This window comes from Rhincodon typus, chromosome 39 (assembly GCF_021869965.1).
Source record: "Rhincodon typus isolate 14 chromosome 39, sRhiTyp1.1, whole genome shotgun sequence".
In the NCBI taxonomy this organism is placed as follows: domain Eukaryota; kingdom Metazoa; phylum Chordata; class Chondrichthyes; order Orectolobiformes; family Rhincodontidae; genus Rhincodon; species Rhincodon typus.
Genome location: NC_063370.1, coordinates 14676521 through 14690140, shown reverse-complemented (window position 1 = coordinate 14690140; position 13620 = coordinate 14676521). Strand labels below are relative to the sequence as shown.

At 45.8% G+C, this 13620-nt stretch overlaps 1 protein-coding gene across 6 annotated transcripts in view; it reads right to left on the bottom strand.

Moving 5' to 3' along the window:
- Positions 1-723: 723 nt before the first annotated feature.
- The window catches only part of LOC109917040 (neuroblast differentiation-associated protein AHNAK-like), a 73493-nt gene continuing 60596 nt past the window's right edge, over positions 724-13620 (bottom strand). For all 6 annotated transcript variants that reach the window (XM_048618297.1, XM_048618293.1, XM_048618294.1 and 3 more), the window contains 2 exons: positions 10198-10391; positions 724-8479 (listed from right to left, as the gene is read on the bottom strand). In XM_048618297.1, coding sequence (XP_048474254.1) covers positions 1349-8479; positions 10198-10391 — 7325 coding nt within the window. In that variant the 3' untranslated portion in view covers positions 724-1348. The remainder of the gene's footprint in view (positions 8480-10197; positions 10392-13620) is intronic.

Genomic DNA, 13620 nt, shown 5'->3' with positions numbered 1-13620 from the left:
CAAAACAGGCAGTAAATGCACTTTGCATGACTGTATGCTAACGAGAACCGTTAATGGCAATATAAATGCTTCGAGTTTGCTCAGTTAGGCTCCTTAAGAATTCTTGTTAACTTTTCATTATCCTTTTCAGGGGTTTCGAGATGCTCCTGTAGCCTGTCTACACATTGCTCCATTTAAAACACGGGTTAAAATTCGAACACTCCAGGAACCTTAGCACTTCCTCCTACTCGACATCTTGGCTTTACACAGCTATTTTGCACAGTCAAAGTTTAATGAAATGGTCTGCAACTGGCCAAGGTCCTTTTGAGATAACTCTTCAAGCCAAGGACAAAGCAAACAGGACAGGGCTCGTTCACCCCACTGGAATTCACTAGCCAACCTATTCACCATTTGGGGTTCATACACTTCATAAACGCTGTCTAATTATCTCACTCTCTAGGTTTCACTTATCTCTGAGATTCATTTATCCTCTTCTTTCCTCCTGTTTATTGATAGAATCCCTACAGTGTGGAAGCAGGCCATTTGGCCCATTGAAACCACACTGACCCTCTGAAGAGCATTCCATCCAGACCCACCCCCCCCATCCTATCCCATAACCCCTCATTTTCCGTGGCTAGTCCGCCTAGCCTGCACATCCCTGGACACAATGGGCAATGTAGCCAATCCACCTAAACTGCACATCTTTGGACTTATGGGAGGAAACCGGAGCACCGGGAGGAAACCCACGCTGACGCAGGAAGAATGTGCAAACTCCACACAGACAGACCCGTGAGGGTGGAATCGAACCTGGGTCCCTGGCGCTCTGAGCCACCGTGCCACCCTTTCATTCTGCCTGAAGACTGACTAAATGGCATCCTTCTAGAGACCCTAAATCACGACCAAATGAAACAATTGTCCATAAAAACCTTTTAATAACTAGCTAAGTCCTTGGGTTTTAATCTACAATTAATATAGTAAGACCACAATACTTGAGGAAAATCACCAATCAAGGCATAATGCTTTGAAGGAACCAAGAGAAGATTAGGGGTGAGTGGATGTGATAAAGTCTGTTGGTGAGTGTTAGTCATAGGGAAAATTTTAAATCAGTAGTGTTCTGTGCACTTCCTCCATTAGAAGATCACAAGTTGCCTTATCATAACATACAGCATTGGACAGTCCAGTTTGAACTACCATTGCTAGTCCAGGGAGACTGTAGCCTGTATTGTGTCGAGTTATAGTCTAGTCACCTTTATCTGTCTGCTCCGAAACACAAGAACGCTGTTAATTTGTTGAAAGTGAGGGAAATCTGTACAACACTCAAGTCTCTGTTCCACTCAGGAACTTGTTCCTTGCTGTTTCTGACCTTCAGTTAAAAACTGGTAGACTTATCAGTCAGAGTTCCAATTTTCATCTGTTTTTTGCCCTTCAACCTCATGACAGGACCTTCTCCTTCAAAGATCTTCTCCTCAGAAATGTGCTCCTCATGGTAGACAGTTGTGAAGCCTACTTTGGGCATCTGGAATTTAAAGTGCCGTTCTGTGGACTCATCATCCTCGAGCTGTAGTTCTGACATAACATTGTTTTCATATTCTGTGGTGGTGACGTCCAATACCCCTTTAGACTTGGGGCCAAGGGAAAACTTGGGGAGTTTGAATTTAGTGGACTTATCCTTCATTTCTGACTCTTCTTTCTCCTCCCCACGGCCATCTGTGGTGCTCTTTAGTTTGGACACATTCCCCGAGTCAGAGAGGCCTGAGGCAGTGCCTTGAACAGAGTACATTCCCTTGGATTTACTTGAAGTAAAGCTCATTATGGATTTTGACTTGTTAGTCTTGGTGTGCCTGGCATCCCCACTGGATTCCAGCAGAACCAGCTCAGTCCTGGCAGTTGACGTCACCAGATTTGACCCATCTGGCTCTCCATCCCCTTCGTGGATTTTCTTTTGGAGGCCTGAGAAGGTTATTTTCAGGCCTTTGCCTTTGGCGTCCTCTCCATTCACTCGGGGGGAAGAGGACCTGGGAGATGGGCCAGAACTGGACTTGGCCCCAGCATCATCTTTCGACACAGACATTTCTGTTTTGACCAGTTGGAGGCTTTGTTCGTAGTCACCGTCCTTGGCCCTCAGATAAGGAGAGGAAAATTCCACTTTTGGCAGTTTGATTTTTCCCATCATGCCTTGGCTAACAGCTGTCTCACCCTCTCCATTGACATGAAGGCTTGAGGCATCGCCTGGTTTCCCTGCAACAGGTGAATCAGGCCCACCCAAAGCAACATCAACTGTGGGTATTTTAACAGGTGTGAAACTGATCTTGGGCAACTTCAGTTTCATTTTGGATTTCCCATCCGAGCTATCTGTGTCATCACTTTCCTCAGCTCCTGCAGCCTTCTTCCGAGCAGTTTGAAACCCCCAGGCCTCTCCTTTTCTTGTGGACCTGTCTGCCTCCAAACCCCCATTGACCTCCACAGTTTTACTTTTAGACAGAGAGATTCCAAAGCTCGGCATCTTCACACTGGGCATTTTCACTTTGCCCACTGCACTATCGCTCTCCGATGGAATTCCAACGCCAATGTCCTCCTTCGCAGACGGAGATTTGCTCTGTCCTTTGGCCTTGGGTGAAGACGTTTTAATGTCTCCTTCTGGTAAATGGCCGGTCAGGTCCTTGCCTTTCACTTTAGCCTTTCCAAACCCAAGCAGCTGCTTTCTGGCTTTGTCAGTTTTTGTCTTTGCTTCAGATCCTGTGAGCTCTGCATCAGACAAGTCAACGTCAGCCTTAAGTGATGTATAACTTCCCTTTGCTGTGCCCTCAGCCTTAAATGCACCAGAGGTCACCTTCACCTCCTCTTGCTGTGTGACTTTTGGCAACTCCACACCAAACTTTGACATTTTCCCTTTGAGTTTGCTCAGTCTGCTTTCTGAAGTGTCCAGCTCTGCTCCTGTCGCCTCCATTTCAACTTGCAAACCTTTGACGGTCACTTGCGGACCTTGAATGTCTATTTTAGTCTTTGACACAGAGGAACCCACAGTAGCCCCTGTGCTGCTTCGATCTCCCAATTGTTCCTGACTTTCCTTTTTGGGTTCCAATAAGCCGAACGAGGGCAGCTCAATCTTGGGCATCCTCAGCTGAAGAACATCGGCATCACCCTCTGGTGGACCTCCTCTGCCACCCAGTTGATGGAGGCCAATTTCAGTGGCACTTCCTTCCACCCCAGCAGATGAATCTCTGATCTTGGGTGTTGAAATCTCAACAGTAGGCATCTTAAAGAACCCCTTGGCAGATATTTCTTCTGAAGGCTCTTGGCCAATCTGCCGAGCGTCCACTCCGACTTTACCCTCTGCTTTTCTGGTTCCGTCTGAGTCCTCTCCTGGCAAACCAATCTCAACTTTGGGCATCTTCATCTTCAACATCTGGAGCTTCCCGTCTGCTTCTGCCTCTGGGCCCTCAAGATCCACTTCAACTTTCGATCTGCGAGTGTCCCTTTCTGACATTTCCTTCATTTCCGCCGTCACGTCACCACCTTTCTTGCTGGAAATGCTAAAATCCGGCATCCTCAATTTGGGCATTTTAAATGGGGACTCGGGACTCTCTGAGCTCACATCCTGGGCCTGGATCTCACCTTTTACCCGGAATCCCCCTGCTTCTTTCACTGCAGCTTTAGCCTCTTGATCAGTAACTTTGCCTTTTGGTGAAGCTCTGCCGAAATCGATGTCCGCTTTTGGGCTGGGAATGGTAACTGACGGCATCTTAATCTTGAACTTGTCCGACTTTCTGCCACCACTTGCTTCGAAGTCCCCCTCGGTCACCCCAGAAACTCCCAGACTAGCATTCCCCTCGCCCTTGTGGCCTTTCCCAAGTGAGATGCCAAACATGGACGCTTTGGCTTTGGATTCTTTTGGGTTCCCATCCAAGCCACGCTGCTCTAAATTGGCTTCCATCTCTGTAGATTTTGGTGAAATCCCAAATTTTGGCAGGCTCAGTTTCAATATTCCTCCCTCTGTTTCCGTGTCAGATTTAGCAACCTCTTTCGCTGCAGATACGTCCCCTTCAGCCTTTGTCTTTGGAGTGCTGATTTGCAACTTGGGCATCTTGATTTTGCCCCCTTTGGTCTTCCCCTCAGGGCTTTCTACTTCAGTCCCTCCATCCGCACGAGCGGTTTTAACTTCTATTTTTCCTTTCGGTTTCGCTTTGTCGATTGGGATGTCCACGCCAGTGCTGGTTGCTTCCGCTGATGAAATGCCAAAACTAGGCAAAGACACCTGTGGGATCTTTATTTGAAATTCACCCCCTGCAGTCTGAGTATCAGTTTTGGGGCCTGTTGCCTCACTAGCCACCTTTTTATCTTTGGAAAACGGGATATTGAGGTCCAACTCTGGAGCCACCATTTTCGGTGGTGAGAACTTTGGAAGAGCAAATGCTGGCATTTTGAATTTTCCTTCTGCATCAAGTCCCTCACCCTCAAGCAGAGAGGCATCCATCTCAATATCAGCTTCTGATGGTTTAACTTTGGGTAGAGAAAGATCAACTTTAGGCATTCTAGTTTTGAACATTATCCCTTTACCTTCAGGGTCCCCTATGTGATAATCTGTAGTAGCCAAAATATCAACACCAGTCTCTTTCTCCTTTGACTCAAATATCCCAATCTTGGGCATTCCAATCTTGGGCATTTTCAGTTTGAATTCTCCATCTTCAGGTTCAGAGCTTAATAAAGTAGCCTCACCTTCAACCTTTCGCCCTGAGGCATCAACCTTGGGCACAGACAAACTGAGGTCAACGTCTGGAGCTTTTACTTTGGGCAATGAAATGTCAATGGATGGCATTTTCACCAACGGAACCTTCTGTTTCCCTTCCGAGTCCTGCGCCTCACCTTTCACCTTTGGAATCTTTAAATCTCCCCCGTAGGTTTTCAGGTCGACTTCTGAGACATCGACCTCTGCCCTTGGCAACAGTCCCTCGGCATCTGCCTGCCTTACCTGAGGCACTGAAATTTCAATCGCTGGCATCTGTATATTTGGCATTTTCAACTTGCTTTCTGCTTCGGCATCAAAAGTGCCAGAAGTGGCTTTGGTACCCACTTCCTTGTCTGCTTCTGCTTTTGATCCCAATATACCAATGGAGGGCATTGAGAAGGAAGGTATCTTCAGTTTGATATCAGGGGCTCCAGTGCTCTGATCAGGGGCCTTAGTGCTGATGTCCACCTTAGGTGCTTTCATACTGGCACTGGGGTCTTTCATCTCTACTTTCCCCTTTGACAACTTAGTGTCTGAAGAAAGACTCACTTCAGCATCTAAAGATTTGCTTTTAAACCCCGAAATCCCAAATTTGGAAATCCTGCCTTTTCCCTTTGGGGTCCCTGTTTCCACTTCTGCTCCCTTAACTTTAAGCTTGCCTTTCGAAGTGTGTGTTTCAACATCAGGGGTGGCGATGTCAACACCCTCTTCGTATTTTTTGGGTGTTCCAAATGTCGGCATTTTGAACTTGGGCATTTTAAGCTTGCCTTCCTTCCCTTTTAGCTTTACGTCATCAACATCTACATCGACAGAAGGTCCTTTGATCCCAATGTCGAGGGATTTACCTTTGACTTGAACTTTACCCTTTGCTTCTGGCGGAGATGCTTTTCCGTCACCTTTCAACGGGCTGCCATCTGCCTCTGTGTCCACTTTGCTCTTTGAAGCAAAGTTTGGCAGAGACACTTTGGGTATTTTCAATTTGGCTTCAGCTCCTTCAATACTACCTCTGTCTGACTTCAAATCGCCTTCAGCAGCTGGCTTTGATTTCACTGAAGGAAGACTGATGTCAATATTTAGGCCCTCCATCTGAAAGGTGGGAATGTCAATGGATGGCATTTTCATTGAAGGCAGTTTCAGTTTATCCTTTGAACTTCCAACTCCTTCCACCTCAACTTTACCCTTTGAGATTTTTGCGTCTCGTTTGTCAGTTTTGGTGTCGGCCTCAATTGTTGGGCCAGTTATGTCAACTTCACCTGATTTCATCTTAGGAAGAGCCACTGCCAATTTGGGCATTTTAAGCTGTGGACTCTTTACTCTCCCATCTGGATCTTCAACGTCCAACCCTTCCTTTGCCTTCACATCAATGTCTTCTCTGCCGTCTTTGCTCTTCAGTGAAATTTCAAACTTTGGAAATGATACCTTTGGCATTTGAAATGTAGCATCAGTGCCTCCTGGGGTAATTCCAGGCACTTTGCTCTCCCCTGCAACCTTTGGTGATTTAAAGCCAACACCAGGGACCTTAGCATCCGCTCTGACAGCAAGCTCAGCAGTTTCTCCTTTTTCTTTCGGAAGGCAGACATCAATGTCCAGCTCGGGTATTTTGACCTCAGGCGCTGAGATATCAATTGTTGGCATTTTGACTGATGGCAGTTTCCCCTTAACATCCACCTCAGGGCCACTCATTTCCCCTGCCACCTCTTTACTACTGGATGATAGGCCGAAGCTCGGCAGAGACACTTTTGGCATCTTCAACTGCAGATCGAGGGCCTCTGGAGTCAATTCAGAAGGTTGCTTGTCGATTTTTGGGGCTCCAATGCCAACTTTCGGAGGCTTGACGCCACCTTCGACAGCTGGCACTGAGACCTCTGCCTTCTCCGTCAGAAGGTGCACATTCATCTCAGGCATCTTAATCTCGGGGGCTGAAATGTCAATTGTTGGCATTTTGATGGACGGCAGTTTTCCAATCAAATCAAGGCCGGGGCCACTTACAGCCGCTTCAGCTGGAAGCTCAGTTTCAGCTTCTGCATGTTTCATTTTGGGCAGAGACACTTCAAATTTGGGGATCTTCATTCCTTTGAACTTGGCGTCTTCACCAGCTACTTCCAGTTTTCCATCCACTTTTGCCTCGGCCTCTTTGCCACCAACCGAGATATCAAACTTCGGGAGGGATACTTTCGGCATTTTCATCTTCAGGTCGAATCCCTCAGAACTCTCTTCAGGCCCTTGCCCATCAACCCTTGGCCCTCCAATGCTGACTTTGGGTGTTTTCAAGTCAGCTGTAATGCCTGGAGCAGAGACCTCTACTTTAGCAGTTGGGAGGTGAACATCTGGAATTGTTACCTTTGGCGCTGTAATGTCAATGGTTGGCATTTTCATTGAGGGCAGTTTAATTTTTGCCTCACCTCCTTCCACTTGAGGGCCCTTGATGTCCGCTTTGGCTTTGGAAACCTGTACCTCGGACACAGGAACTTTCACACGTGCCTCAGCTGTTGGTGGGGAGCCATCAACTTCTGCCTCTCCCAGTTTCATTTTGGGAAGTGAGACTTCAAATTTTGGGATCTTTAACACTGGACCTTTGACATCAGGGCCTTCAACTTCCACTTCCCCACCTTCTTCGTCCTTGACAGAGATGCCAAAGTCTGGGAGCGATACTTTTGGTATCTTCAACTTGACCTCTGGTCCTTCGATACCAATCTTTGATTTCTGGATTTCACCCTCAAACTTTGCAGCTTTAACGTCAGCTGAAACATCAGCTCTCCCCTTTGGCAGGCTGATGTCAATATCAGGCACCTTGACGTTGGAGGCTGCAACATCAAATGTTTTGATTTTGTGAGCAAATTCTTTAACTCTTCCCTCCAAGCCTTCTGTTTTATAAGTACCAACGACAACTTCTACACCTCGTTTAGGCATGTCCAATTCTTCTGTTTGTTTTAGTTTTGGTACAGAGATGTCAATGCTGGGCATCGATATCTGAGGCATCTTCAGTTTGTCCTCTGGGCCAGCTACCTCACCTTCAGTTTCGCGTTTTTCCACTTTACCAGCGGGACCTGTTGTTTCCATGGCCTCGCTATCTTTCAGCCCGAATGACGGCATCTTCAGCTTAAAACCGGGCCCTTTAGCACTCGCCTCGTCTTCAACCGATGGGCCTTTGACATCGATTTGAGCTTTCGGTAAGCCAATATCTATCTCAACCTGAGGGGTTTTTGCTGGGAGCCCGAGGATCAATTTACCTTCAGGAATTTCTCCTTCAGCAGACACGTCCGCTCCACCAGACACCTTGAGTTCAGTTTTACTTTTGGAAGTGGGGACATCTACTTTCCCCTTTCTCTTTTCAGACAAGAACTCGAGAGCGGGCACCTTAGCTCCGGCCTTCACCTCCACCCCAGTGCCTTCGAGCTCTTTTGTTGTGACCTGTGGCTTCTTCACCGAGATAGCACCTTTTTCCTTTGGAGGCTCCAGGATGTCGAGCTTGGCCTTCCCTGACTCTCCAGTCCAGAACCCCGGGAACTTGAGCTTTCTCTTCTTGTCTTTGACCTGACTCTCTCCCAAAGTGAGTTCAGCTTCTGCCTCGGGATGAATGAACTTGGCGTCACCTTTCAAAGCTGCTGCCTCCTTGGGGGAAGTGATAGTCAGTCTCTTAAACGTGGAGAATTTAGGGAACGCAAACTCTACGTCCACTGGCACATCCAGTTCGACGTCTGCCTCTTCCTTGCTGAGGACCTTCCCCTTCATTAACCTCTTGGTTTTTTTGACAGGCGAAATGCTCTTGATACTCTAAACAAAAAAACACAGACATTAAGTTTTCAGGGAGTTATTTAACTAATTCAAGCATTTAACTAAACCAGCATTTCTATTACCCTGCCTTACTTGCCCCTTGAGAAGGTGGTGTTGGCGGTGAAACAGACTATTTGCTTAGTTGTGGAACATATAAAATAGGAAATTCAGGCTATTCGGCCCCTCGTGCCTGAACCAGTATAATGCTGGCTGAGCTTCTACCCTCCACACCATTTTCTGACACTATCCCAATACTACTTGATATCTTTAATATTTAGAAATCTAGTGATTTCGGTTTTAAACATTCTCAATGTTTTAAGTTCCACAGCCCTTTGGGTCAGAGAATTCCAAAGATACACCACCTGAGTAAAAAGTCTCCGCCCCACCTCAGTCCGAAATGGACTGCTCCTTGTTCCAAGACTATATGCTTCCCTACCACCGCCACCCATTCAGAGAAATTTCCTCCATCTGCCCCATCAAGCCTACTAAGAACTACATAAATTCAAAATCATTTCCTTCATTTTGGCTGATTTTGACTAATGCTCATTGTGGTCTACATTTAGCAAGTTCTTTAGTGGAATAAAGGGTCTGATATAGGAGCATTTATTCTTAATGCATTTATGGCACCAGCACTTTCTGCCTGTTCTTAATAGCCATAGAGTCACAAAGTCATACACCACGGAAACAGACCCTTCAGTCCAACTCGTCCATGTTTCCCAAACTAAAACTAGTCCCTTTGCCCACATTTGGCCCATATCCCTCTAAATCTTTCCTATTAATGTACCTGTCTAAATGGCTTTTAAATGTTGTAACTGTACCTACATCTACCACTTCATCCAGCAGTTTATTCCTCTTTGTGAAAATGTTGTCCCTCAGGTCCCTTTTAAATCTTTCCCTTCTAACCCTTAAGCCTATGCCCTCAAGGTTTGGACTCCCCACACACCTCGGAAAAAGACCTTGGCTTTTCACCTTACCTAGGCCCTTCATGATTTTATAAACTTCTATAAGGTCACCCCTTAACCTCTTACGCTCCAGTGAAAGAAGTCCCAGCTTATCCAGCGTCTCCTTACAAGTCAAACCCTCCGGTCCTGGCGACATTCTTGTAAATCTTTTCTGAACCCTCTCCAATTTGTTAATATCCTTCCTACAGCAGGTCGACCAGAACTGTTCACTTGAGAAGGTGGTAGTGAGTTGCTTTCTTGAGCCACTGCAGTCATTTGCTGGAGGCAAACCCACAATTAGGAAGGGAATTCTAGGATTTTGACCCAGTGACATTGAAGGAATAGTGATATATTCCAAAATCCTGGAGCTCCCTCCCTAACTGCTTTATGGGGAACCGACAGCATACAAACTGGAGCGGTTCAAGAAGGCAGCTCATCACTACATTCTCAAGGTTAATTAGGGACGGGCAATAAATGCTGGGCCCAGCCAGTGATGCCCATGTCCCATGAACAAATTAAAAAGTATAAGCTCCCATATGGAAGGACAGTCCATTCACAGAAACAGTGGGGGTATTGAAGGTCATCTGACAGTGTGTTTAACAGGAGCTTCACTTTCATGGGAACTGAAATCAGAGAGTGTACAAATCAGGTAGTGAAACTTGCTTCTCATCTGTCCTCTATCTGACAGTAGAAGTAAAATACCCTTCCAGTTTAAAGACTGCTGTCACTTTACGGGGAAGCTTTACTGAATAAGCTGGAGATTTTGAAAAATCTTACCAGTTTAGTCTTTTTGGCTTCTGGCCCTTTCAGTTCAATGCTCCCGGTCTCTGATGAAATGGCCACATCAGCACTGGGCACTGTTCGTTTCAGGCAGAAGGCGACTTTGTATGGTTCAGCACTCTGGAGAATCTTCAGCACATCCTCGTACTTGGCATTGTCAAAGAAGACCTTAGCACTGAGAAGCTGATCTCCTGAAGGGATACAAACCCCGCAAGCAGCTGTTAGAGAAGGGGATGGGGACAAAATGCCAGCTTTCTGCCATTGGCAATGGGAAAAGCAATGGAACTCATCCAATAGGGAAAGCAGGGGATGGAAGGTAAAACATGCAGCAGGTAAATGGCTAATGGGTCAAGGGTACGGCAAATAAAGGGCACTTTGGTACAGGGAGCAATCCAAGTTTGGGAGGCAATGGCCTAGTGGTATTTATCGCTAGCCTGTTAATCCAGAGACCTAGCTAATGTTTTGGAGATCTGGGTTCAAACAGGCAGATGGTGGAATTTGAATTCAATAAAAATCTGGAATTAAGAGTCTAATGGTGACCATGAAACCATTGTCGAGAAAAACCCATCTGGTTCACTAATGTCCTTTAGGGAATGAAACTGCCATCGTTGCTTGGTTTGGCCTCCATGTGACTCCAGACCCACAGCAATGTGGTTGACTCTCTATTGCCCTCTGGGCAATTAGGGATGGGCAATAAATGCTGGCCTAGCCAGTGACACTCACATCTCATGAATGATTTTTTTAAAAAGGCAATAGGAAGGTAGTTGTGGTGGGGGATAGTATACTTAAAGGTATAGATACTGTTCTCTGCAGCTGGGAGCAGGAGTCCCAGATAGTTTTGCTGCCTGCCTGGTACCAGGGTTACGAACATCTCCTTGAGGCTGAAGAACTTGGAGAAGCGGGGCAGGCATCCAGTAATCATTGTCCATGTTGATACCAATGACATTGATAGGACTAGAAGACAGTTTTGCTGAAAGACTTTGAACAGTTAGGAGTTAAATTAGAAAGCAGAACTTCCAAGGTAACAATCTCTGGATTATTACCTGAGTCACAGGCAAACTGGCTGCAGTGTTGGTCTTAAAAATGATATCTTGAAACCAGACTGTTAAGGGTTAATTGTTCAGGTTAACTGTACATGACAATGAGCAATTGAAGTGAAGTGGAAAAGTGAAATATGTGAAAAACGGGATAACAGTGTGAAGCTGGAGGAGCACAGCAGGCCAGGCAGCATCAGTGGAGCAGAAAGTTGACGTTTCAGGTCGGGACCTTTCTTCAGAAAAGGTCCTGACCTGAAACATCAACTTTCCTACTCCTCTGATGCTGCCCGGCCTCCTGTGCTCCTCCAGCTCCACATTGTGTTATCTCTGACTCCAGCATCAGCAGTTTTTACTATCTCTATGTGAAAAACAGGCCTTGTTTTGACTAGGGGGAAGCTGCCTGACCTTAGGAACCATCCACTTGTACCGTCTACATGGAGCCACCTGGACTTGTTTTCCCATTCTATTTTTGAGGGATGGGAAAGTACTGAAGTTCGTACGAAATGGGGATTCAGCACATAACCTTAAATTCAGAACAGTATTAATATCATGGACTTTCCTCGACAGTCAGGGTTCATGAGACCAGGGCATTGGACGTTCACCTATGGATTGTGTTTCCTGAGACCAGTGCCATGGGACCTGAGATACAGCTCTAAATGCTAGCTGTCCAAAGTGCCTGGCATAAAGGCAAGGCAGTGAGACTTATTAGTTTGCATGTCTATAAAATAGTTTAAGCCAATAGATATGCTCATTAATTTGTATAGTTATTAAGTAGATTAGGATAATAAATTTGCTATGTATTGAAGTGCATGTTTCTTATTGTAAACATTTTGAACAGACCTTGAAGAACCTGTTAGGTACTTTCAGCCTAACAATACACTGGCATAAAGTAAATAAAGTCGAGGAGTTAGATACATGGCTCAAAGATTGTTTGTGTGAAATGGCTTTCAGTGCATAGGGCACTGGCAGTAGTATTGGGTTAGAAGCGAGCTGTTCTGTGGGATGGATCTCATTTGAACAATGCTGGGACTGATGTCCTGGTGAATTGAATAACTTCTTAGAGGGGGGATGGTTTGAGAGAGGGGAAAGGTAGACTTGCAAAGCAAGAGATGGCAGCTTTACAGGGCAGCTATTAGAATAACAATACCTAGAGTGTAACAGGAAGGGGCAGAATGTACAAACATAGAAAAACAGCAGTAAATAAAGTCAAAAGGGGAAATAATGGTAAAAAGGTAAAAATAATCATTCTTTACCTGAAAATGCATGCAATGTTGGAAGCAAATATCTGAATTAACTGGACCAACAGATATTATATGATCTTACAGCCAATACAGAGACATGATTCCAAGGAAATCAAAACTGGGACTAAGTATTCACGGGTATATGACACTTTGAAATGAAGGGCAGGAAGGGAAGGATCGTGGTGTGGGCATTGTTGGTACAGGATGGAATAAGTACCATAACAGGAAATGATCTTGAATTGGAAGATGTAGAATGGGGGTTAAGAAAAATAAAAAGAAAACATTGGAAGGAGAAATGAAGCTGTAATAGGGGAAAGTATAGTCAGGGGATTAGACACTGTTCTCTGTGGCCAGGATCGAGAGTCCTGAAGGTTGTGTTGCCTGCGTTATGCCTGAGTTCGGGATATTTCATCTGAGATGCAAAGGAACTTGGAGTGGGAGGGGAAATATCCAATTGATGTGCTTCATGTAGTTACCAACAATAAAGGTAGAAATAGGAAAGAATTTCTGCTGAGGGAACATAGGCAGATGGGGGTGAAGTAAAAAGCAGAACCAAAAAGGTAATTATCTCTGGACTACTATGTGAGCCACGAACTAGTTGGCACAGGCCTAGCAAGTTCGAAGAGGTAAACATGTGGTTCAAAGATTGGTGTGAGAGAAATGGGTTCCAGCTCATGGGTCACTGGCATTAATACTGTGGAAGGAGGAAGCTGTTCTGATGTGGCGGGCTACACCTGAATCATGTTGGAACCAGAATCCTAGCAAATTGCATAACTAAGGCTGTGGATAGGGCTTTAAACTAAATAAATAGAGGTATGAGATAACAAGGTGTAGAGCTGGATGAACACAGCAGGCCAAGCAGCATCAGAGGAGCAGGAAGGCTGACGTTTCGGGCCGAGACCCTTCATCAGAAATGGGGGAGGGGAACGGGATTCTGAAATAAATAGGGAGAGAGGGGGAGGTGGATAGAAGATGGATAGAGGAGAAGATAGGTGGAGAGGAGACAGACAGGTCAAAAAGGCGGGGATGGAGCCAGTAAAGGTGAGTGTAGGTGGGGAGTTAGGGAGGAGACAGGTCAGTCCAGGGAGGATGGACAGATCAAGGGGGCGGGATGAGGTTAGTAGGTAGGAGATGGGGGTGGG